The sequence below is a fragment of the Malaya genurostris genome, chromosome 3 (assembly GCF_030247185.1).
Source record: "Malaya genurostris strain Urasoe2022 chromosome 3, Malgen_1.1, whole genome shotgun sequence".
NCBI lineage: Eukaryota > Metazoa > Arthropoda > Insecta > Diptera > Culicidae > Malaya > Malaya genurostris.
This window is the reverse complement of record NC_080572.1, coordinates 15,174,348-15,202,188: the sequence shown is the minus strand read 5'-3', so window position 1 is coordinate 15,202,188 and position 27,841 is coordinate 15,174,348. Positions and strand designations below refer to the sequence as shown.

Sequence of the window (27,841 nt, the reverse complement as noted above, 5' to 3'; positions counted from 1 at the left end):
CCCGGAACAATCGATATAGACCTGTGCGACGAAATTATGATTACGGTTGGAAACTTAGCACATGGAACTACAAGTCCTTAGGCTTCGCTGGCTGTGTCAGTATAATCGACTGTAATAGAACTATGTATAGATCTAACTTAAACTCTTAATGTACGTTAGTAGCGGGAATTCGTCAATTCCATGGAAACAAATATTATACTATACCTTTTCCTCAATTTGACGTCACTTTGAAAAAAAAAATTCATTCGGTTTACGTTTCGCTCCCAGCGAAATAGCACTGGAAAATTTGCAAACCAGTTTCATGCAGCTGACATTTTTCAGCATCGGAATATTTCTGGCACGTGCGTAATTCAATCTGCCATTCACAAAATGCAATCCGGTTTTGCTTTGAGATATGTATATCAAGTTGCTCAATAGGATTTGCTAAGTTAACCGTGGAATAGACTGACACAATTTATCAGTCGCTTCGCTGATTTATCCCGCGCCATATTTGCCTACAGGCACTTGAAACTGAACAGGGATACAATGCAGTCCAGTTCTGAGACCGATCAGATAACTTAAATTGCGTAGATGCCGACGAAATGCAACTTAGGTAAGAAACATCGAAGATTTTCCCCGCTTATACCGAGATGTCTAAACTCTTGTGCATTCTTCTACCGTTCAGCAAACAGCTGGTGATGTAACAGCAGCACAATATGATAGGAATTTATTCAATTTCGTTCTAGCTGCCGGAACACGTACCAACACCAGACCGCAGCGGATTGCTCGCAAGCAACGGACAAGGATTACTATTACCAACAAAATAAGATTTCTTGCATTGCAACACGACAAGCATGTCTAGCATTGATGAAAATGGTTGAAAATGGATTGCGAATTCCTTTGGAAAGCGTCATTATTATCCATCAAAAGTGAAATTTCACCTTTCAAAAATTCTACTCATGTTTAAATGGGACGTTAATATTTTCAACCCAAATTGCTTTATGCCCTCAATGGTTTGCCAATAATTGGTCACAAAATGTTAACAAGTCGACCGGATCAAACCATAGTTCAATGAATACGCAATGTCTTTTATCTAGCTATCCACAGACAACGATAACTGTTCTGGTGCACAATTTTATCTGGAACCGAAACTGTTATCGGGGACTAATTGAATCAATCAATATTTGTCCCATCACTCTCATCACACTCTGTACCCTTGTTACCGAATCGATCACTGAATCACATTCGACAGCATTGGCCATTTCCTTTGCTCGGTTATCGCTCCCTTAATGGAGAAAAAATATTTTGGAAACCATAAGGAGTACATGGTTTGTACGGGGCATTGATAGAGTTGCGCCTATTTAAAGGATGCGAGTCGATGCCATCGGGCAAAAAAAAATCGGGTCGGCAGATGATTGTTGTTGTTGCTGACCAAAATATATTAAATACGGGGATTTTGTGGGTTACTTTCGACATCACATCATGGCGGATTAAATTTCGCCTATTGCCTTCAAGGACGGCTAAAGTCAGATTTGGTCGATGGTAGAAAAGCTCGACGATTTTATTTGATCATACCGTATCTGACAGATTTTGCCTGAGCTCAGACAGGTGTGAGTAAAGAAAAGAACCCTTGAGTTTCAATCAATGTGATGAAAATTCCAGTAATCTATGTCAACTTTAAACTGCTTTAAAAGAGTACGATATGCTTTCCATGCGGCCGCATATCGTAGATCGACTAGAATCCTGCCTGTGTTGGATACTTTTTCGTAAGTTTCATTTTTGCTGTTCGGTTTCGGTCCATTTCAATTTACTTCTCGAAGGGTTTGATAAAAGTTTCAACGAAATTAATAAGTTAAACGAGTTAACGATGGGTAAAGGATAAAAAATTATTACAAATATATAACTAACGTTGAGCGATTGAAGTGATTTGTAGGGGATAAGTATATCAGTTTTGAATAGTTATACAGCCTCCCAATCACAAAATTGCCATTATTATTTGATTTCCATCATATCTAAGCAATATATAACGATAAATTTATCAACACTAACGCAACGTAATTTTACAATCGATTACAATTTGTCTAGACTAAAGATATCTGTCAAAACTTCAGGAAATTCTCTACGAGTTACAGTGCTTTTAATGACGTTAGTCTTGATATTCTCAAAACTATGGATTCAAAACAATTTCGTGTGTTGATGTATCATTACTATTTGATGAAATTAAAGAACAGCGCAATCTCAGCAATGACATGAAAAATTGTCAAAGTGGGTACCGTGTTTGCTCGCGGAGGACTAAAATCGACAATCAATTAATGGTCATTCAGTAATAGCCGTTCAACCGAGAAGGTTGTGTATAGAAGCGTACAGTTTAACAACGCTGGTTAGTTTACACGCGTTAAATACGACAACGGTTGAACTACAGGTAGAGACCTGTTGGCAGCAGCCGTTAAAAAGTATAGTCGTGCTGCATAAGAGAGCCCTAGTGCTGGGCCAAGCTGGTGAAGGAAACAACAAAGGGCGTTTCCCAAGCTCTACCCAGGCCACAATACACAGCCACAAGTGCTGAGCAAGAGAGTTCAAAGGCACATCGAAGAAGGAGAGTGCAAAGGCACATAGAAGCAGGAGAGTGCAAAGGCACACCGGTGCGAAGGCACTTCGGTGCAGAAGCATATCGGTGCGGAGCACAAGGAAGAAGGAGACAAGACAACTCGGTCTTTCCACTGCCATACAACACGCAGGTATACACCGGTGACCTGCGCTGGTTACAGCTGGCGAAGACAAAAGTAAATCGGAAATCGAGTGGTGCTTGATGTCAGGTAGCAGTAGCATCACATCCAACAATCAGCAACCAACAAGAACATCTAGAGCAACGAGGATCTACACGGCAGTGCAACGGAGATAGACAACAATTTCAAGGTAGAAGTTTTTTCTTTTCCTTTTGATTGAGTACTGTGTAGTGTTGGTTTCATTTTTTATTTTAAAGTTTGATTAAAAATTTTAATGTGATGGATGAATCCATGGACGTAAATCCTAGCATGAATCCTATACCCCCACGAACGAAAAAATATCAGGAGAGCTCTTCTGGGCCTTGGATAGTCTTTTTTAGACGTATATCAAAGCCATTAAACATTTTACAAATTAATAAAGGTTTGACATCACGATACTCTTCAATCAAAGAGATCATAAAAGTAAATAATGAAAAAATTCGTGTTGTAGTAAATAATTTGAAACAAGCGAATGATATTGTCTCTTCGGAACATTTCAATAAAGAGTATAAAGTTTACATACCCTCCAAAGATGTCGAAATTGACGGTGTTGTTACCGAAGCGAGTCTTTCGGTAGATGATTTACTCAAGCATGGTGTTGGTCGTTTCAAGAACTCTATGCTTGAGGGTGTGAAAATACTGGAGTGCAAACAACTGTACTCAGTAGTTCATGAAGAGGGAAAGAAAATTTATCGCCCATCAGACTCGTTTCGAGTGACATTTGCCGGGTCTGCGTTGCCGTCCCATGTCTATGTCGATAAAATTCGCCTCCCTGTTCGGCTTTTTGTTCCAAATGTAATGAATTGTACGAACTGCAAAAAATTCGGCCACACAGCTACTTACTGTAGTAATAAACCAAAATGTATTAAGTGTGAAGGGCCTCATAAAGATAATGATTGCAACAAGGAAATTGAAAAATGTATTTATTGTGGAGAAAGTCCTCATGAGGATATTTCAGTATGCACTGCATTTAAAGTACACAAAGACAAAATTAAGCTTTCTTTAAAAGCACGGTCTAAGCGCACATATGCAGAAATGCTTAAAACGGTCATTGATGTCCCCCCTTTGGAAACCGAAAACGGGTTTTCAAATCTAGAGGAACCAGAGGACTCTGACTCTGACGAAAATAGTGAAGGTAATTCGTTTATCACTACTCAAGGGTCAGTTAAGAGAAAGAAGTCTTCTTCCAAATTACCAAAAAAGGCACCTAAAATTTCATCTTCAAAAAAAGATCCCCGTGTTAAACAAAAAAAGTCAAAACCAAAGACTGTGCCTCCTGGTTTGTCAAATTCACAAACCAATCCAGGATCTAGCACAGAAAAAGGTAATAATCCTGTGGGCTCTATTTCACAGCCACCAACAGGATTACTGAAGTTTTCGGAAATTGTTGAATGGATTTTCTCAGCATTCAATATATCTGAACCCTTAAAGACCCTCATAATGGCATTCCTTCCAATAGCTAGAAATTTTTTGAAGCAATTATCAGCTCAATGGCCAATTGTCTCAGGTTTTGTATCTTTTGATGGATAATTTATCACCCGCCGCAAATGATACAATCACTGTCCTGCAGTGGAATTGTCGAAGTATCATGCCAAAACTTGATTCATTTAAAATTTTATTGCATAGCCAAAAATGTGATGTATTTGCTTTATGCGAAACATGGCTTACTTCAAACATAGCTTTAAATTTTAATGATTTTAACATTATACGTCTCGATAGAGACTCTCCGTATGGTGGAGTGCTTTTGGGAATTAAGAAATGCTATTCCTTTTATAGATTAAACATCCCTTCAACTTCTAGTATAGAAGTTGTTGCTTGCCAAATAAACATTAAAGGCAAAGATATTTGCATAGCTTCGGTTTATATTCCTCCAAAAGCACAAGTTGGACAGCGACAGCTTAATGAAATGGTTGAAGCCCTTCCTGCTCCACGATTGATTCTGGGGGATTTAAATTCGCACGGAATGATGTGGGGTTCCGTTTACAATGATAGCAGATCATCTTTAATACAAAACATTTGTGACAATTTTAGCATGACGGTATTAAATATGGGTAGCATGACACGGATCCCAAGACCTCCTGCACGCCCAAGTGCATTAGATCTATCTCTTTGCTCAACATCAATTCGACTAGATTGCACCTGGAAAATATTGCCTGATTTACACGGTAGCGATCATTTACCAATCATCATCTCAATTAGCAATAGCAATTGCATTGCTACTTCAGCTAGTATTCCATATGATTTGACAAAAAATATCGACTGGATTAAATACCAAAGTAGAATCTCTAGTATTTTGAATTCAATGGAAGAGCTCCCTCCACTTGAAGAATATGACTTCCTCATTTGTTCGATTCTGGAGGCAGCAGAACAATCCCAAACTAAACGCTTTCCTGGGCCAACGACTAACAGAAGGCCTCCCAACCCCTGGTGGGACAAAGAGTGCTCAGAGGCTAAACTCGCAAAACAAAATGCTTGCAAGACGTTTCTAAAACGGGGAGGAGGAACTCCTCAGAATTTTGAAAAACTTATGGCTTTAGAAACCAAGTACAAGAGCATACTTCGAGCCAAAAAATGTAGCTATTGGAGACATTTTGTCGAAGGTTTGTCAAGAGAAACCTCAATGAGCACTCTTTGGAACACGGCCAGACGAATGAGGAATCGTAACGTGGGCAATGAGAGTGATGAATACTCGAACCGATGGATATTTGACTTTGCTAGGAAAGTTTGCCCAGATTCTGTTCCTAGGCAGAGTATTATAAGGGAATCTCCTCCAAATAATGGGTTTATTAATAACCCATTTTCAATGATGGAATTTTCTATAGCACTCTTGTCTTGTAACAATAACGCTCCTGGGTTGGACAGAATTAAATTCAACTTGGTGAATAATCTGCCCGACCTCGCAAAAAGACGTTTGTTGGAATTGTTCAACAAGTTTCTTGAGCAAAATATTGTTCCACCTGACTGGAGACAAGTGAAAGTTATCGCCATTCAAAAGCCGGGGAAACCAGCTTCCAATCACAACTCATATAGACCCATTGCGATGTTGTCCTGCATCAGAAAATTGTTCGAAAAAATTATTCTACGACGTCTCGACACTTGGGTCGAGACGAACGGTTTGTTGTCAGATACTCAGTTTGGCTTCCGTAGAAATAAAGGGACGAATGATTGCCTTGCATTACTTTCGTCTGACATCCAAATTGCCTTCGCTCAAAAGCAACAAATGGCATCTGTATTTTTAGACATTAAAGGAGCATTTGATTCAGTTTCCATTGATGTTCTTTCAGACAAGCTCCACCAACATGGACTCCCAGCGGTTATAAATAATTATTTGCACAACCTTTTGTCAGAGAAACGCATGCATTTTTCATATGGCGATTTGACAACATTCAGAATTAGCTACATGGGTCTACCGCAAGGCTCATGCCTCAGTCCGCTCCTTTATAATTTTTACGTGAATGACATTGACAGCTGTCTTGTAACCCCATGTACACTAAGACAATTCGCAGATGATGGCGTGGTTTCAGTTACTGGACCCAAAGCTATTGATCTGCATAAACCATTGCAAGATACCTTAGATAACTTGTCCGTTTGGGCTGTTCATCTTGGTATCGAATTCTCTGCGGAGAAAACAGAGTTAGTCGTCTTTTCAAGAAAGCATGATCCCGCGCAGCTTCAGCTCCATATGATGGGAAGAATGATCCAACAGGTTTTAACTTTTAAATACCTCGGGGTGTGGTTCGATTCCAAATGCAAGTGGGGAGGACACATTAGGTATCTGATAACGAAATGCCAACAAAGAGTAAATTTTCTTCGAACAATAACAGGATCTTGGTGGGGTGCTCATCCGCAAGATCTAATAAAATTGTATCAAACAACGATACTTTCAGTGATGGAATATGGATGCGTTTGTTTTCGTTCCGCTGCAAACTCTCATATTATCAAACTTGAGCGAATTCAGTACCGTTGTTTGCGAATTGCCTTAGGCTGCATGCATTCAACACATACAATGAGTCTTGAAGTTCTGGCGGGAGTTCTTCCATTAAAAGATCGATTTTGGGAGCTTTCATCACGCCTGCTAATAAGATGTGAGGTGCTGAATTCCATGGTAATTAATAATTTCGAACGACTAGTCGAGCTTCGATCTCAAACAAAATTCATGACAGTATATTTTAACCATATGTCACAGGAAATCAACCCTTCAAGATATATTCCTATCCATGTCAGCCTCCTAAATGTCCCTGACTCAACTTTATTTTTCGACACATCCATGCAGCGCGAAGTGCGTGGAATCCCGGATCATCTACGCTCGACGGAAATCCCAAAAATATTTTCAAGTAAGTTCAGGCATATTGACTCTGAGAAAATGATTTACACGGACGGATCGCGAATTGAAGAAGCGACAGGGTTTGGTATGTTCAACAATAATGTTTCGGCCTCATTTAGGCTTCAAGAACCTGCATCTGTTTATATAGCAGAGCTAGCAGCAGTTCATTATAGTTTGAGTGTAATCGTCACATTATCTCCAAACCATTATTTCCTCTTCACAGATAGTCTGAGTGCAATTGAAGCCATTCGCTCAAACATGACTGGCAAGACTGAACCGTTTTTCCTGGGCAAAATAAAACAGTGCCTGAACGACATATTGAACAATAATTATCTAATCACTATAGTCTGGGTCCCGGCTCATTGCTCCATTCCTGGCAATGAAAGAGCCGATATTTTAGCCAAAGGTGGTGCTATTGAGGGTGAAATTTATGAGCGACCGATTGCTTTCAACGAATTCTATAGCTCGTCTCGCCAAAGAACACTTGCAAGCTGGCAAGCTTCTTGGGATAGAGATGATCTGGGTCGGTGGATGCACTCAATTATTCCGAATATATCGACAAAGTCATGGTTCAGGGGACTGGATGTGAGTAGGGATTTCATTCGTGTGATGTCCAGACTCATGTCCAATCACTACACGTTAGATGCACATCTCCTTCGAATTGGACTCTCCGAGACTAATCATTGTGCTTGCGGAGAAGGTTATCGGGATATTGATCATGTCGTTTGGACATGCGTGGAGTATCGTGATGTCAGATCTCAACTAATAAATTCTTTGCGTACCCAAGGTAGACTATCCAATATCCCAGTTCGAGACATTCTTGCTTGTCGTGACCTTTCATACATGAAACTTATTTATCATTTCATAAAGAAAATTGGAGTTTCAATTTAATAAAGGCCCCTTTTAAGACTTAGCTCTGATCCCAGCTGCGTCCATGAGTTCAACCAATAGCTAAATTAGAATAAAAATTATGTAATGATACCAACAAACTCGAAACAGTTTATGAAATTATCAACAAAATGTCAAAAAAATCAGCTTATTTTATAATTTATAGAAGGTAATCGTTTGGTTCAAATAATATTTCCGAGTAGATTTCATAATTAATGACGAGTTACTTAAGATGATATTTAAGCTATAAGAGAATATGTTTTAATAAATTCAAAACGTTGTGACTATGTTAGAATTAAATTAGGATAAGAATATTATGTAAAAGTGATGCTACGGCGAAGAAAAACTTATGTAAACTGCCTTAAGAAATAAACGTATTTATGGAAAAAAAAAATCAATTAATGGCATAAATTGGGCTTTGAATTTCTGTTGCACCCACCATATTAACCGGATGTGGCAGCATATTCTAGATGGACGTGCTTCGAATTAGATGAAACTTTGCAAACGTCTTCAGTATGGCGAACCATTTATTTTGCACGGATGGAAAGACTAATTTGAACCTAGATTTTCAAAAGAGCGGAAGTATTCCTGCAAGCACTTTTTTCAAAGCTTTTCAAATCGTTGTAACTTGAAAATTACTAATAGTACAAAAATGATTACAGAAAGCGACATAGAATTGAACCGAAAAAATAAAGTGTTAAAGTACCGCATCAAATTGGTCGTTGATTTGCAGCAATCCCATGGGAAAAATAGTATACGATCTCTCATAAATTTGTAATATTCGATACAATGGTTCTCCATCGAAAAATACCTGTATTTTTAATTTTATTGTCATGATCACTATTTCCATGTTAGGGTGGTCAAAAAAAATTCATCTATTTTTTGGAACTTTTCAACCACTAAACCGATTTGTCTAATTTTTGTATATGCTATGTAACAACTGACAACAATGTGAGTCGACGAATTTCGTGCCAACTCGAACAAATGTTGGTAGCACTCTCTCAGTTTTGAATGAATCTTTTTGAACATATAAACTTTGTCACAAAAAAACCACTTTGCATACTTAAAGCAAAGTCCTGGTATTACATTCCACTCGTGGAATTTGGCCTGTCTATTAGAACAGACGTCGCAACCGATTCTTAGCGTACAGAATCATTTCATGGCTAGTACTACGATCTTATTGACACTAAGGACCAATCCAAGTCGGGATTCGAACATACGACTATGCTTGTAAGACCAGCGCTCTATGCATTCAGCTGCTAACTCGAGTACTTCGCATACTTTGTTTCTTTTTTCAAAATTGATCTAAACTTTTGAAAAGGGCTAAACTTTTGAAACCATTTTTTTTAAATAGTTATTGTAGAAAAATAACAAACTCAACAATAATAAAAATATTGAAAAAGGTCCTTATAAAGTCCTACAATGAAAAACAGTGACAGTGATTGTAAATCAATCTAAAACTTTTAGAGCTTTTTTTCCTTAAAATGTCCAGCTTGCTACATATGGAAGGTGGACAGAAAACATCATCTATGTTGAGACAAAATTTCATTGAAATATAGTATGGTGTTTTTCGTAATTTAATTTAAGAAGGATTTGATTAGTATAATTATTATTAATATCGTTTATTTACACTTGGCTTTAACCTTTTGTGGTAATTCGACGGGTGACTCGATTAATTTTGTGAATATCACTGGCACAAAATTTTTTCATAGGATCTGTCTTTCTTCTACTGTAATTATTTGCAAAAAATTGTTAAAACCATTTTAAATCCACCCAATGGTGTGATAATGCCATTCGTTAGATTATGAGTTAGTTAGTGAGCTTATCAAATAACCTAATAGTAAATAACGAGTCTAAGGGTGAAGTCAGAGAGAAAGTGACACGCGACGGGAAGCGAAGCGATGCGAAACTTGATAGATCGCACGGAGTCGCGCGGCAGAGCTCCGTCCATTCAAGCTCAGCAGTAATATGACATGTATGTCAAAGTTAGTGCGATGCGATCGGTCAGTAGTCGCTTCGCTACGTATCGAGTTCACTCTGACATACTTGTCGTTTTCCTGCTGAACTCTGCCGCGCGACTCCGTGCGATCTGCCAAAGTTCGCATTGCATCGCTTCGCGTCGCTTGTCGCTTCCTCTCTGGCTTCACCCTAGGTCTTTCGAAATCGATATTTTTTATCTCTGAAAAATTTTGTTGCATTAAGAAACACTGGGATTTGTCAGTTATCAACATTGCATCTCTCGTTTATATAAATTGGTTGAGTCATCTTCGAGAAAATTTAATCGATGAGAAATGTGCGGTTATTAGTTTACGTCACTTATACCATTCTATGTTCAGAACCAGAAGTGACAGCTATTTTATCTTCGAACTTGGTTCATAATTCAATATTAGTTTTCAAATGAGCCAAAACGTGTTAAAATCGGCTAAGCCAACACAGATAAAATTGAGCGATAAAAACAACGCGTTTTGTCGCTTACGCCACTTTCACCTTTATACCTACAGAATCGGAAGCTCCACCCATTTGATCTTCGAACTCGATTCTCAATTCAATAGTAGCATCCAAATGAACCTAAGTTTGTTGAAATCGGCTCAACCATCTTTGAGAAAATTGCGCGGTAAAAAAACACGTTTTGTCGGTTACGTCACCTTCATATCTCCGGGACCAGACGTCACAGCCATTATTTATTTTAAACTTGATCAATGGCCCAATAGTAGCTTTCCAGTCTAACCTTGTTGAAATCGGTTCAGTCATCTGAGAATCTGAGAATATTGACGATTGACGATTTTGTCGGTTACGGCACTTATACCATAATATCTTCGGAAACGAAAGTGACAGCCATTTAATCTTCAAATGCGCTTTTCCAATTTCACAATCGTTGCGAGAAGAGTTAATAAATACAACACAAGTACAATGTTTGCTACTTGGGTAGCTTGTTGAAATCAATTCAGCCATCTCTGAGGAAATTGAGCGGTAAATAACAACTCATTTTATCTCCGCAACCAAAAGTCACAGACATTTGATCTTTAAACTTGTTCAAAAATCCAACAATAGCGTGTGCAAAACTGCATAAGCTTGTTGAAATCGCCACTTATACCACCATTCTTTGTGTTTTTCTCATGTACATGTACACATTTCTTCAAACCCCGGGGATGTTTTTCCGCGGTCCAACGCATCAGTCAACCAGCCAAACTTCGGCAGAGAGTGAAAAGACAATCGAACGAGATCCATTCTACGGGGATCGGCCGTAGGCCATCCGCCGATGGGTTCACCGGAGATATTTCCCGAGGCCCTAATTCAACAAACACTTTATCCGACTACAGGAATCCGTTCCCGCCATGTCATCGCAGGGAGGCCGGACCAAAACAAGTCGGCCAACCTGAGACAGATCTAATCACCATTCTTCAATATTTAAAACTTCGTTCTCCCACATTCTTCCGTACTACCCCATAAACCAACATTCACGTAGCTAAAGTTCGCACAGACCCACTAGTTATTATTGTTCGTTTATTTGCTCTCGCTTTTGATTTAGTATTGTATAATAATATAACGAATACAGTATCGACATCAACATTTCAAAAGGGCATACAAACAATTGACAGATTCTCTTTGTTTACCTGCTCTTTCGACTATATCTGCGTTATTACACAAATGTTCGTTACATATTTGATACTGTTAGAAATATGGGAATATTATCTTTCATTCTATACGAATATTTTGTAAGTACACGTGAAAATTAAGGAGATATTAACAAAAGAGAAAGTAAACAAAGAGAAACTTTCATTGGTTTATGTGACCTTATGAAATGTTGACGTCGTAATAAAACAATCAATCTCCGCAATATTACAGCTTTTATGGCTATTATTTCCCATTTGTGGTTTCATATCAGCTTTGCACTAGTATTAAGGACTCATAGATCTTTAATGGTAATTGTGTATCTAAAATATACAGTTTGAACACTAAGTAAATTCTGATGTCTAAAAAACTATATAGCGGAACTAAGCCTATGAATTGCAAAATGTTGTCTGGTTACACAAATCGATCACAAAAGTAAAGTCAAACAGAACATTACGTGATTGACTATAGCATTATTAAAATTATTTGATTCATATATAAAATGTAGTGTAGTACTCATATCACATTCAGATACCAGAAAACTGTTATTTTAAATATTGGTTGGAGATTTTCTCAAATTTTCATATAAATTATTAGGATTCTAACCATAAAAACATGAACATTTATTTCAGAAAATCTGCATTGAAGTTCTTCTTATTCTTCATCCCTGGGTGGTGTCACCTCACTTGAAATGACACCGATTGATGGTACAGCAAGCTGGGCTATATTACCAGTTAATTTTCGTTTCGTTTCACTGGACTACAGATGAAAATCGCGATGCGTGACAACGTGGAGTCGCAAAAGTACGGATGAAAATCTTTTCTCGCGAAATACTCAAATTTTCACCGTGTTCACTCGTTGAGGGTTCTACCGGAAGTGGCACAGAAGTTCAATGGCTGTAAAAACCACCAGCTACCGTTAACATCGTGGGTGTGGGTTTGTGAGGCTTACAAAACGGGCATAGTTGACAGATTAATTTAAATCAAAATCATAATTCATTTTGCTTCGTAGTAAAAAATTGTAACCAACAAAAATTCTCACGAATGTTCAAACTACTTACACTTGAAGGACTCACTGTTCACCATTTTCTAAATTGAATTTTTCACATCGGGAATACACGTACATTGTTTGATGTTGGTACTCTATTCATTTTAGGGGATGTTCGCATAACATTCATTTTCGTCACTAAAATTCACTTTGACATTTGGAACCATTTCACGTGATCTTTCAAGTGATTCGAATGTGAATTTTTATTTGTGTGTCAAGATAATGAGCACGCTTACTTGTGGTTCTGAAGAATTGGATCAAAAGTTGCACTATTTCGTAAATACCATACCTACCCAAAATTGAATACAACGGGTATTACGACATTTTGGGAAAATATGCTTCTCGAAAAATTTGAGTAGATATTACTCCCTTTTGTTGACATTTGTAAATGAGTATAAAGTACCACAAACATTGGAAATCTATTCATGCTTCAAAGTGTATTTATATGTTTAAATGTAAACAAGCATTTTAATGTATTTTACTTAACTAGAGCCTGATACGGCTCGCTATCTAAAACACTTTATTTTTTAAATCCTGAATTTAGGAAAAAATTTTACTACTCATTCGGCTCGGGTACGGGTACAGGTAATTTTTAATCGGGTACGGGTAATTTTTTTTATTTTTTATCGGGTACGAGTAATTTTTTAAATTTTTAATCGGGTACGGGTCGGGTTCGGGTATAAGAATTTCTATACTCGACCATCTCTACTTTGTACATACTTGCGATACGGATTTCAATATTTAAGTTTCTCTTCTTCTAGCCTAGCCATTATTCGTCTTATTGCATTGAAGTAAATGCACACGTTTAATGTCAAGATGGATTTCCTTAAGCAAACCTTCAAGTTCTCGTATCGAAGGTCGAATTTTGCACTGCCTGAAGTCAACAATAATTGTATTCTTTCGTGTCGGTGGTAGCTTTTGTTCGTTTGGTTCACTCATTTCGAGGTCGTTCTATTGTTCACTACACAATACTGTATTTGGTTTCTGCTGTTCCGAACGTAAGCGGTTTTGTTTTATCGACTGACTTGGATAAGATGTAAAACCGAACTGAAATGATGTTTTGTTATATGCAAAGCACGCTGTGTGCTGGGCAATGGTGTTTTCTTCTTCCGTTTTTAGCACATACCGATGCATACAGGTTTTGCATTGTCATGAAAATCGGTTTAACCGTTGCTGAGAAATCGATGTGAATTCCGTTTTTGGAGCTTCTCTTCACTATTATCGGTGCTTTCGGAAGCAAAAACCGGGGACTAGGTTTATATATCCACCAATTAACACGATCTGCCAAATAGATCAATTTATCAGTAAGTTCAGAAAAATTTCAATGCGGATCGGAATAAAATCCATTAGCAGTCTATGGGGCTATAAGACCTTTCATTTGAATCTGAGTTTGTGAAAATCGGTTCAGCTATCTATGAGAAAATTGAGTGACATTATTTGTCACATACACACAGACATACATAAATACACACAGAGAGACAATCTGTGATCTCGCTGAACTGAGTCGAATGGTATATGACAATCAGGCCTCTGGGCCTCCGTTAAAAAAATCGGGTTTCACAGTGATTACATAGCTTTTTTATATGAGAAAGGCAAAAACACTCTTGAAATTGACACTGCTGATACTTATCACCGTGTTATTCCGGAAGTCGAATCAAAATTCAATTTGTTAAAAGATTATAGTATCGTAAGATCGATGATTCATCATTCATTGAGAAAAAAGAATCAGAAATTGTCATAAATCACTAATGGGCGAAATATTCTCTGTGTAGCTATTCGAAATGTCTCTTGCCAAATCACTATACTTCATTCTACAAAATTAGTGAACTTCCAATTTAAAAAAAATATGTTGAGCCTAATACAACCCATAGACTTACAAGGAGAAAGGGAAAGAATCAAACCAAAAATAAAGAATAGAAAAATTATTCCGGATCACATACGCCAGAATTCCCAGTATCCCTCAACAAACGGGCACCGTAGTATCGTTATAAGAATTGCGTTAAATTCTAATAGGGAATGGGTAATTGGAACCTAGGCGTGATGAGCTAAAATCTTCGGCATACACAGCTTGCTGTTCCCTTTAACAGTGATACACTGTAACCAATTTTCGACAAAGTGGCTTTCCATACGAACAAGAGCAATATGTGCTTATGTGGAAAATGTGTTACTTCCTCGAATGAAAAAAAATACGCAAAAAAATTATATCACATGACAAGGTTGATGAGAGCAAAACAAACGAGATTTTGGTCGGTATGACTCTCTGCACTGAAGACCCGTCTGGTTCTGCCAGAGCGACGCTGTTTATCTCCGGTTGACAGGCACCCTTATCTGACGAGCGAAATACGTCTAATGCGGAATGAAACATGGCCCCCAATCAGTCACCGAGTGCCTCCGTTGGCTTGGTATGTAAAGATTCGGTTTGCTCGAATGATTGAACTCATGTACCGAATATTCGAGCATTTAAAATATTTTGCTGGTAAACATAGTATCTTTTGTTTCCAAATGGCATATTACGATCTGATAACTTATACAGCAAGTCGAGTGTAGTGATACTTATGTTTAGAAATCCCATAAAGCACCGTATTTCATTTGTTTAGGCGTTGTTATTCAATTACTTTTAAACACAAACTTTTTTTGAATAAAGTTATAAAGTCAAAGGCCTCATTAAGAAGTATACCAGGAATCAGTAATATAGTAGCCATGCAGTTGTCCTGCATGATTTTAAATCGATTGCGTAGTCTTGGGTGGTTATTGAGCTTCAATATCTTCAATATCGAATATTACACACCAAATCATATTTTCGGAAGTCGGTAAAATTGTACTGACTTCCAAACAGTTGAACATTCAGTAATCAGTTCAGCAAAAATTGTATTTGCTAAACAATCGGTAGATTGCACTAAACATCTTCCTATCATAATTATACTAACTTTTTACTTCGTTTATTACCGAAGCTCAGTAACATTTTCGAACCGTTCGTAAATATAATAACACCGAGAACTGTAAAGTATGTACTGTATGTTTTTCGGTAAATGATGCCTTTCTCATATCTCACATATTCTCATATATAAATGTGATTCTACAAAATAATTTTCTTTGGCTCTTAAAAAACAAAAAGGATTGTCCATAAACTAGTATGACTTACAGAGTGATCAGTACTCAGATCGGTTAGTCCATATCTGCGAAAACGAAGTGAGTCCAACTATAGCAGATACTTCCGATACCGGTATAATCAAACTCGGTTCGAGAAAAGGGACTGGGATCTCATAACCTTAAACAGTTTTCGGTTACTGGGTCGCGAAATGTAAATCACATTTGAGCAACATCAGAAATTAACAACAGAAAAGCTAGCTAAATCAGTATTAATAAATCAGTATCCGATTTGGCAGAAACTTTTCACTTGTCTTTAGTAGGCAAACCATATATTTGTCAAAGATGAAAAAACCGATTCGAGACTGATTTTGAAAAAGGACCGATATATTCTTGGAAGAAAACTTCTTCAAATCGTTGTAGCTTTGAAACTGCTTTTTTATGTTTCGTTTTCGACTCCGAATGAAACCCAATAGTAACCAATAGAACCATAAATCCTTTTCATTTTGTAGAAATCGGTACAACCATCGCTTAGAAAAATGAGTTACAACATTTGAAACATACACCCAAACATACACACACATGGCTCAACTCGACGAACTGAGTCGAATGGTATATGACAAGTCGATTTTTCAAGTGATTGCATAACTCTTCTATATGAGAAAGGCGAACAACCTTTAAGTCTACATTATTTCATTCGTTTTAACGTGTCTGACAAAGCTGGGTCTTCAACTTAGACAAACTTAGATTCAAATGAAAGGTCTTTTGGTCCCGTACCAATGGCTGAATATTGTTCAGATCCGACTTCAGGTTCTTGAATTATGGGGTAAAATCGGCAAAAAAAATATGTACATCAACTTTTCTTGGAGGCGAAACCGATTTTCACAAAATTAGACTCAGATAATAGGTCCTATTATTCCATAGAAAATTCCTGAATTTCACCTTGATTCGACTTCCGGTTCCGGAATTACAGGATGATTAGAGTAAAAATTTCAACCGCCTTATAAAGCGCACCAGTACGTGGTATGCGCTGGTACGGAAGAAGGAAACACAACACCACCTTTGCGAACGAGTGCTGAGTTTGAAACAAATCATAGTCACTTTACGGGGTGTGCGTTCTAATGAATGAAACAATTTCAATAGATTTAAGTTTATTTGAAAGTAAACATGCATCGGGGTTGCATGCATCGCGATGTATATAAAGATTTTACAGCCGGTAAGTACAGTAGTATCGTACCGGTGATATAAATGAAAACTGCAAATAGTATTTACATACATGCTATGACCAAAATTGAAAAAAAAAAAACCTGTTTTAATCCACCTAGTGGTGTAATGATGCCTTTCTCATATCAATTATACTATTATATCATGAGAGGTAAGCCAAACAACTGGAGTTAAAACAAAGATTTTGTCTCTGCACGGAACGACCGAAATCAGCTCTGCGCCTAATTCGTATTACTGTTTTTGAAATAGTTGATTTTAACAACAAAATTTCCAATATAACTATGAAATTAGTTAAAATTGAGAATTTACTTTGCTGAAAAACACTCTTGTTTTTAGAGAATGTGTTTAGTTGGCGAATATCCTGGACACAAACCAGCAATATTTCAATCCTACACGAAATTCTCATTGACAACTAATTTTGTTATTAAAATCAGAAAATTTGTTTCTATTCATCTATCACCATCATTGCTGATGAACAGCACAAAGAATACAAAAAAAAATGGTTTTGTTAACAAGTTTATTAGCAAAAATCTCATGAGAAGTGTCAAAGCAAAACAATCCATTAAAAAGCTAAAAAGGACAGTCTTGTTGAAACTGCTTCCGAATTGTTTTGATGTTTTTCGCATGCGTTACGATATATCCATTTATAAATTTCTAAACCGATATGTAAAAATGACGTAAACTCTTAGTAGAAAGTGTATTTATTCAGAATTTGTGCGCATTTGAAGCAATTGTGCGTAATAACGTTTTTAGGCGGAACAGTGAAGTGAGTTTCGAATGTTGCACTTTTAATTGTATATGTTGAATGATGATTTTTTTATCTTCCAACCTTCCGGGCTACGCCGTCCGGTGTACTACTTGTATTCGGTTTTTGTTTTCCGAGTGCTCAAACTTTTCAGTGAGAGGGTAGATTTCGCGAAGTCGAATGAAAAAAACAGCGATTTAAAAGAAAAATTTTCAAAACGAAGTTTATGTTTCGTTTATGTCTTTTTCTCCAATACAACATCGTATTTATACCTGCCAATATAGAAAAGACAATCGCGACTGAATTTTTTTTTCAGTAGTAGTGTGCCATCTAGTGGCTAGTAGCAATTACGGTGTTAAAGTTTTTTCAGTGACAGTGTCGGCTGGAAATGCAGAAGCCAATTCAACCATTTATGTTGGTTGAAGACAACGTATTATTTCTCTAATTCAACTAAAAAATTAGTTGAATGGAAATGAGGTGTGCCTTAGCTAAGAAATGACAGCACGTTTAATTGGTGAAATCAACTAAAATCATAGCCATTTCAAAAAATATTTTATTATTATTAAGGGAATGAGAATTAAAAATTCTAAATTAGCAAATTTAAGATTTTTTTAGTTGTCTCAAAAAATAACTAACTAAAATCAGAAAATTAACTAATTTTTCCACAAAAATGCTGATCTCGATCTTTCCGTGTATAATCAATATTCAGAATGGAATATTTTTTTCATTAAATTTATTGTTGATAGATAATGAAAATGGAACAAATTCCTTAAAACTAGTCAGTGGATTCTTCTAGCATGCAGATCTTATTAGTTTATAACTAAACTAACCGTGACTGAACCGGTCGAACTTGGACTCAAATAAATATCTTATTATCCTATTGAATGAGGTTGAATTCATTGTTTTTCTTAACCAGATATCATCAATTATTTTTCATGTTTACATTTAAATTCACTACACCACGAGTTTATATACTTTAGGTTATTCCAATCAGTTTAGCGAAGTGCAGCACACAGGATCAAGCAGGTGTTAAATCATTGCATCGGTAAATTGAATATTTTAACGATGCAATGACGATTTCACGACGATGGACACAAGGCGTCGAGAATGTTTTTTTTTTTTCATAAATACGTTTATTTCTTAAGGCAGTTTACATAAGTTTTTCTTCGCCGTAGCATCACTTTTACATAATATTCTTATCCTAATTTAATTCTAACATAGTCACAACGTTTTGCATTTATTAAAACATATTCTCTTATTACTTAAATATCATCTTAGGTAACTCGTCATTAATTATGAAATCTACTCGGAAATATTATTTGAACCAAACGATTAACTTCTATAAATTATAAAATAAGCTGTTATTTTCAGACATTTTGTTAATAATTTCATAAACTGTTTCGAGTTTGTTTGTATCATTACATTATTTTTATTCTAATTTAGCTATTGGTTGAACTCATGGACGCAGCTGGGATCAGAACTAAGTCTTGAAGGGGGCCTTTATTAAATTGAAACTCCAGTTTTCTTTATGAAATGATAAATAAGTTTCATGTATGAAAGGTCACGACAAGCAAGAATGTCTCGAACTGGGATATTGGATAGTCTACCTTGGGTACGCAAAGAATTTATTAGTTGAGATCTGACATCACGATACTCCACGCATGTCCAAACGACATGATCAATATCTCGATAACCTTCGCCACAAGCACAATGATTAGTCTCGGAGAGCCCAATTCGAAGGAGATGTGCATCTAACGTGTAGTGATTGGACATGAGTCTGGACATCACACGAATGAAATCTCTACTCACATCCAGTCCCCTGAACCATGCCTTTGTCGATATTTTCGGAATAATTGAGTGCATCCACCGACCCAGATCATCTTTATCCCAAGAAGCTTGCCAGCTGGCAAGTGTTCTTTGGCGAGACGAGCTATAGAATTCGTTGAAAGCAATTGGTCTCTCATAAATTTCACCCTCAATAGCACCACGTTTGGCTAAAATATCGGCTCTTTCATTGCCAGGAATGGAGCAATGAGCCGGGACCCAGACTATAGTGATTAGATAATTATTGTTCAATATGTCGTTCAGGCACTGTTTTATTTTGCCCAGGAAAAACGGTTCAGTCTTGCCAGTCATGTTTGAGCGAATGGCTTCAATTGCACTCAGACTATCTGTGAAGAGGAAATAATGGTTTGGAATTAATGTGACGATTACACTCAAACTATAATGAACTGCTGCTAGCTCTGCTATATAAACAGATGCAGGTTCTTGAAGCCTAAATGAGGCCGAAACATTATTGTTGAACATACCAAACCCTGTCGCTTCTTCAATTCGCGATCCGTCCGTGTAAAACATTTTCTCAGAGTCAATATGCCTGAACTTACTTGAAAATATTTTTGGGATTTCCGTCGAACGTAGATGATCCGGGATTCCACGCACTTCGCGCTGCATGGATGTATCGAAAAATAAAGTTGAGTCAGGGACATTTAGGAGGCTGACACGGATAGGAATATATCTTGAAGGGTTGATTTCCTGTGACATATGGTTAAAATATACTGTCATGAATTTTGTTTGAGATCGAAGCTCGACTAGTCGTTCGAAATTATTAATTACCATGGGATTCAGCACCTCACATCTTATTAGCAGGCGTGATGAAAGCTCCCAAAATCGATCTTTTAATGGAAGAACTCCCGCCAGAACTTCAGGGCGTCGAGAATGTGGACGAAGTAAAATTTATCAGTTTTCTAGTGTGATCGGCGTGACTCTACGCCGAGTCCAGTCGATGTAATTTGATTTCTCCTCGCTATGTATAGTAAGAATTTGTCATTATCACAGTCAAGGTTTGTTTGATCCTGAATAAATGAGCCTGACGTTATTAACAGCTAAAACATGTGAAACTTTTGAATTCGGTACAGTATTATAGAGCCAACATACTATTTTAATGTTATTATGTAATTCGAGGCATTCAACTAAAAAAAATAGAAAAGCTCAACGAATGCCATCATCCATTTTACAAATCGATTATAAGAATATTCCAGATAACTGTAATTCCAACAAACTAACCACGCAAAAGGGTACAACCTTCTCATCCATTGTTTTTTTCGTTTCTTTTTCCAGACGGTGTCGGTGACGGTATCGGTGCTCACATTAACATTTATCTCCATCGATCGGTGGTACGCGATTTGCTTTCCCCTGCGCTACAAACCCCGACCGGAGCGTGCCTGGCGGTCCATCGCCGTTATCTGGCTGATTGGCTTCCTTTCGGGTGAGTTTAAGAATAGACACCAAAGTGCATGCTGGCAGCATACTTATTGGTACAAAATACAATGCTCTCCTTGCTTTGTCAATATAGTAAACAGTTCACAGTTCGAGATAGCACTGAATTTGATGCGGTTAAGCCAGTACCTAAAAAAACGGTAAATGACTTCGGGAACAGCATCTTTGCTGCTGGATAAAACACCCGATGCTGTCACTTTTATGACCATAGAGGAAAGATGAAAAGGGATTTTCAATGCTGATGCTGTTTGCCGTACTAGTCTGTAGTGGGATTGGAAATTTTGCATGTTTGTTGAAGGGTATCAATGTTCATCCTGGCAACAATTAGCTGCCTAACTGATACACAACATTATCGATTCATTCATTGTGTGGTGCTATAAAATTAAATTAGTGCAGTTCAAATCAATCAATTGAACTCATAAAATGAAAAAGTGTTAAACTCATTGGATGACGAAGAGACCATAAAAAATTTGCAGTCTACCCTATTTCTTCTGGCCATCCGAAGCAATTTTATAGCAAAACAATAAAAAACTGTTTTAAACATGTCAGGCCCGTGCGTAGGAATAATTCAAAGGGGGGAGGTGGAGGAGGGGGAAGGGAAGGGGGGAGGGTGTGCAACTGTTCATGGAACTTACTGTTGTAAAATCTTCCATGGGGGCCTAAAACCCCCAACCGCCCTTCCCCCTCTGCGCACGGGCCTGAAACATGTGCACTATTTCTTGAGAGGATATATAATAAACTGAAAAAAATTTCTTACCATGGAAGTATATTGGTAAAAAGAAACTTGTCACCCACACAAACAGCAACTACAGGACAGAGAACAGTCATCAATATTTATAGTGATTGCAGTTCAATTTCTGTCCATTTTCGTTCATGTGTAAGAAGGCTGCTAGAGCACATGAACTGTTCTTTAGCGATTTTGCATGGAGAATGTTGTTCACTGCAATGCGTGTATGTGTGTATGCTTTATTTTTGTACATGTACGCCCAGTCGCCAACACGCTTGTTATGCGGATTCTGCTCGGGACTGAAACATGCTGTGTTACATAACGATCTTGCTCCGCTTCAGGGCTAAAGGATTGTTCCAAAAATAATACAACGGTTTCTTTTAGTAAAAAAAAATGACGGATTCGTGCATATGTTCGTTACCATGTTACTCAATCCACTTTTCAACTTCTTCTGTTGTGAGACATTTCCCTATCACATATTGTTGACGTATCCAAACTAAATTCTTATTTTCTGGATATTAAATTTGAATTATTTCTTATCAATAAACTTTATGCTAAAAAGTTCGTAAACTAAAGTTTTAGTTTACTGTCTCATCCAACTCCCTACTATGAATGCTGGTTCCTGAAATCGACGCTTTTTGTTGTGGTGGTGTTAATGTCAACAACATGTTAAGCTACGTTTATATCATTTTGATGTGCAAATTTTTAAAATTATGAAATGAATGTCTGTCTGATACTGAAGAATCATAAATTTCTCAGAGAAGCAGAGAATTTTCACATTAATTTTTCAATATAAACACACAAAACCAGTTAAAGTTACGTTGAATTCAACATAAATGTAATTCTTGCTTCGTGTTCCTTGTACAACCTTAGTTTGGCTTTCTTTCGAATAAGAAACGACAACCTGTTTATTATAGTTTGATTAAATTCGTACGAAACAGTTCACTTATTACGATGCTACCGCATGAAGAAAGATATGAACACTGCTTAACACAGCAAAACCAAATAATGTCGGCTTCAAGACAATGACGGTAGCACACCGGGGTGGTCTCATCAGATTGCGCAGGCAAAGAACATATGTTTGAACAGATTTTAATAAACTCAGGGTGAAATGAACAACTAAATAGGGAAAAAAACTCATTTCAAAACGTGTTTAGTAAGTTCCATTACAAAACAGTTCGCTTTCACATCCCATCCAAGTCAGTACAACATTCCAGTATATATGGAAGATAGTGCTAAAGAAGTGCGTGTGCATGATCTTCCCTTAAGCGTCATCGATCCTTATGTTCACAAAACTATGTCCCAACACGGGGAGAATCTCTCTATCGAAAAAGAAAAGTGGAAGAACTTTTTCTCCGGTACTCTAAATGGCGTACGTTTGTTACGTATGCGCTTGAAGAGGCATACCTTCTTATGTGACTTTCGGTCAGTATACAAGAATCCCGTGCAAATCACTTGTTACCTATGACAATCAGATGGCCACATGTCAATATTGCAAAAAAGCTGTTCACTACGGTAAGCCATGTGATAAACTGGACAAGGAGACAACTACACCAAACCACAACGGTGCTTCCTTCACACCAATCCCAAGCAACCCCAGTACACCGGTGACAGCCACCAATAACAATGAACGAAACCATCAGTATCCCCTGTAGAACAAAGAACACCAGCTGAGGTTAACAGCTTACCCTCTGCAACTGAAACCAATGTACAACAAGGCGCATCTACAGCAACTAACAACGAACTCAAGACTGCGAAAAATAAGGAAGACGAAAATCAACAATACCACCGATGCGGCAATGGATGACGAGACGAGCCACGAACAAAGTGCCCCTCAATCCTCGCAGTAGGGAAATGGAAGCTCCTCTCCCCCTAGAAAATAGGGTGACAACGAGAATAAATTATTTAAAAAATCGGCTCAATCGGCTACGTAAAGCGTACGTAAATAGGCCTGAATAAAGATATCTTTTAAATGAAACAAAACAAAAAACGTGCTTAATCCACCTAGCAGTGAGATGATACCTTTTTTTATCAATCCGCATGTGCTTTTTGCATAAATATACTTTGATGTTTCAGTTTTCATGACATTATTTTGATGACCGTCGTTTTAGCGGCAATTTGAGATTTTAAGGGCTGAGGCTAGTAGGACGCGTAAAACCACGTGGCTCGCTGTGCGTATTACATTTCTCTTCATGCTCCCTCGCAAATGTGCAAAATGACTCTCGATGTGACCGGGTGGCCAAGAAAGTTTTGATATTTTCGGTTATAAGTTTGACTACATCACATAAATCCAATAAAGCTACCGCTTGTTTGGCAGCCTTTCTGAGCCGATTTTATTTCTCTCTCAGAAAAAATGACGCCGTCATAGAAATCGACTTACCTTCACAAAAATAACATCGTTTCATTTTTATCGTGACAACATATATGTTTTTATGCACTAATCGCATCTAAATTAAATATCTATACATTGTCAGGATAGATTTTTGATCAATGCTTTTGAAGGTGAAATGTTCAATGAACAAGTTGAAAGACAGCGTTTTCAGCCATGCATTTCATCCTTCAGAATGAAGACTTTCTTGACCGCTAAAGTCAATGGATCATTCTTAAATTTTCATAGAATAATCTAAACTAATTTTCTAAGAGATTGTCAGATGGGTTTTTGATATTCGTCAGATTCGAAGCGTGAAAATAGACTTCTAAATCACCCTAAAACACACTGGCCTCAGACCTTAATCACTCATTACTCTGTAATTTCGAAACTGCAAATCAGATCGACTTTGAATCTAAAAGTGTGTCAATCGATTAAACATTCCATAAAATGTCGAAGTAAGTTCCACTTTGAAGTTTACAGTAATTTAGGGTACTTCCAGAGCCGGTATTCAGGAACCAACCTAACACAAACCTATTCGTATGACCATATGACGAATAAATTGCAATAGTCATCATCCTGTAATTCCAGAATCGGAAGTCAGAATTGGATAAATTAATTAATTTTGTATGGGACTATGAGTTTATTTTAATTAGAATTTTTGTTTCTGAAAATCGATTTAGCTTTTTTTGAGAAAACGATTGAGCTTTGAGAAACGATTCGATACTAGAGCCGGAATTCAAAAATCGGTGTAGCCGAAGTCAGATAAATTCACCTGAGTAGCTGTATAGTTTACGTTTGTTTCAAAATGTTTGAAAATCAGTGTAGACATCTTTGAAAAATCGTATACTATACATGCAGTTGAATAAAAGTCTGAGAAATCGTATGTTCTTTATAAAACGCGGTTAGGACGTTAGTTAGCACAAATATTACCCATAGAAAAAGCTGATCTACTACGAAAATCGCATGTCAATCAAGTCAGCAATCAGTAACTGCTCAAAATGGCATCAGGGTCATTTTACCCGAAGTTCTCTTCTTAGTCAGGATTGTTTTCAAGTTTGACTATGACGCAGCTATATACGGAAGACCATATAGTTTTTTTCTGAAGTGAAAATCCATACCCAATCGATTACTGATAGTTTGAATATTAGAGATGAACCAACTAAGCGACCGGGCTAGCTAGGCGAATACAAGTTTGGAAACAAGAAGCCGCCGTATCCGACACTTTTAGTGAAACAGCTCTCGACGAAACGGCCTTCGGTCCGTTTCCTCTATATCATAGAGTTGCGTCGGGATTCATCACTTTTTTTTCGTAGATTTCGGCTGATTGACTAATTTGAATACTTTTTAAATTTTCGTGATCATGAATGCTTTGTATTTCCGTTCTTTTTGGATGAATGATAATTAAATTATTTTAATGACGACTTCAAGCCCTAACAAAAGAAATTATATGAACTATAAGTATTCGATGCGCAATTTAAGGTTAACATGTACGAATCCTAGTTGCGAATTCGCTGTTCATCACAAATTCGTTTCCTTACTGCTTTTACTCATTAGCGTATTGGAAAAACAATGACTCGTTTGCATAACTTTACATGTACACTGTCAAACCTTCATGATGCTATCACCAAGGGCGGAGAGAAGTCAACATTCACTCCACCGTTAATACAAACCTTGTAGTTTTCATATTACGAAATCTCGTAGACTTGTTCCGTGCAGAGCTTTTAGTTGCTAAACCATGTTTGTTCATGTATTTGTTTTATACAGGATACATTTTTTTGCTCTTGAATCATTAAACAAAAGCAATATCACATTAACATGAGACTAGTTATCTTGAAACACTAGTTTTAAATTACGCCAGCAAATAAAAACAAATTCCTTTATCGTATACTCGAGCGTGACGTTAACCGCCTTTGTTGTTACTTTCGTTTCTCTGTCTGCAGACCTTCCGGAGTTCCTAGTTTTGACAACTCGTAGAAAAAAGCTACGCTTCGACATTAAATTGTTCACCCAATGTGTGGCGACCTGGGATAAGGAAAAAGAGAAAACGTTCTACATCATCAAATTTGTGTTCCTTTACTTGTAAGTATTCTAGCTCGAAGTTCACATGTACGTATATACAACTGGATGATTTAATAATACGCGATTGTTCTACGCCGCAATAATCGACAGATCGAAGGAAATTCTCTTCCTCGAGAGTACGCATTTCATTCCTTGCTTCAGGAATATTACAATATTGTCATTAATTTCTACGATTACATGCGATTAGCTTTTAGATTTACTATAGAATTTTATTTTGAAATTGCTAAAATAATCAAATGATTAGACCAGGACAATCTATTACATACTCGAACGCTTTTCTAATGTAGCTCATCTCGAGTCTGTTGCTGACTTCCTGTATAAGAATGATGAAATTATGAATATCATTATTCATAGCTAGACCAATATGCGTTTCTTTCCTTAAGCAAGGAATCACGAAATATTCCGAAAAACCTCACCACGTCGGCTCAACCCGTGCATCTATAAAAATTGTGTTCTTTTTCAACAGTAATAACTGATATTGCTATAGATTCTGTATTCATTTTCACACCCGACTTTTATACGATGATGCAAGAGTATCTTATTGGCGTCGGAAACCAAGCAATAAATTTTCTCTCATTTTTAATTTATCATTCTAAGACCACTCTTCGGTTCCGCTCGTCACGAACTGGTTGCTACTAATTAAATACTTGGATGCAAGGAGCTTTTATTGAAATGACGACGTTTCAGCCATTTGCCGCTTTATGGGTTTAAACTAGAAATGAGATCTCTCATGCTGCCGTTTCATTTATTTTTATCTTTACTTGGATGTTTTTGTCAAACAAAATAATAAAAACTAAGCCAACTAAAATGAAACTGTCATAACAAAATTGTCATCACCAATTAGTAAAAATCGGAAATCGGAAATTGGAAAATGGAAATTTAAACTTGGAAATCGGAAATTTGGAATTTGGAAATTGGATATTGGAAATGGAAATCATTGGAAATTGGAAATTGGCAATAGGAAATAGGAAATAGGAAATAGGAAATAGGAAATAGGAAATAGGAAATAGGAAATAGGAAATAGGAAATAGGAAATAGGAAATAGGAAATAGGAAATAGGAAATAGGAAATAGGAAATAGGAAATAGGAAATAGGAAATAGGAAATAGGAAATAGGAAATAGGAAATAGGAAATAGGAAATTGGAAATTGGAAATTGGAAATTGGAAATTGGAAATTGGAAATTGGAAATTGGAAATTGGAAACTGGAAATTGGAAATTGGAAATTGGAAATTGGAAATTGGAAATTGGAAATTGGAAATTGGAAATTGGAAATTGGAAATTGGAAATTGGAAATTGGAAATTGGAAATTGGAAATTGGAAATTGGAAATTGGAAATTGGAAATTGGAAATTGGAAATTGGAAATTGGAAATTGGAAATTGGAAATTGGAAATTGGAAATTGGAAATTGGAAATTGGAAATTGGAAATTGGAAATTGGAAATTGGAAATTGGAAATTGGAAATTGGAAATTGGAAATTGGAAATTGGAAATTGGAAATTGGAAATTGGAAATTGGAAATTGGAAATTGGACATTGGAAATTGGAAATTGGAAATTGGAAATTGGAAATTGGAAATTGGAAATTGGAAATTGGAAATTGGAAATTGGAAATTGGAAATTGGAAATTGGAAATTGGAAATTGGAAATTGGAAATTGGAAATTGGAAATTGGAAATTGGAAATTGGAAATTGGAAATTGGAAATTGGAAATTGGAAATTG

The 27,841-nt window shown here is 36.9% G+C and overlaps 1 protein-coding gene across 5 annotated transcripts in view; it reads left to right on the top strand.

Moving 5' to 3' along the window:
* LOC131439058 (orexin receptor type 2-like) overlaps nt 1-27,841 on the top strand; it is a 335,326-nt gene that overhangs the window by 261,662 nt on the left and 45,823 nt on the right. For all 5 annotated transcript variants that reach the window (XM_058609588.1, XM_058609590.1, XM_058609591.1 and 2 more), the window contains 2 exons: nt 20,789-20,936; nt 25,986-26,124. In XM_058609588.1, coding sequence (XP_058465571.1) covers nt 20,789-20,936; nt 25,986-26,124 — 287 coding nt within the window. The remainder of the gene's footprint in view (nt 1-20,788; nt 20,937-25,985; nt 26,125-27,841) is intronic.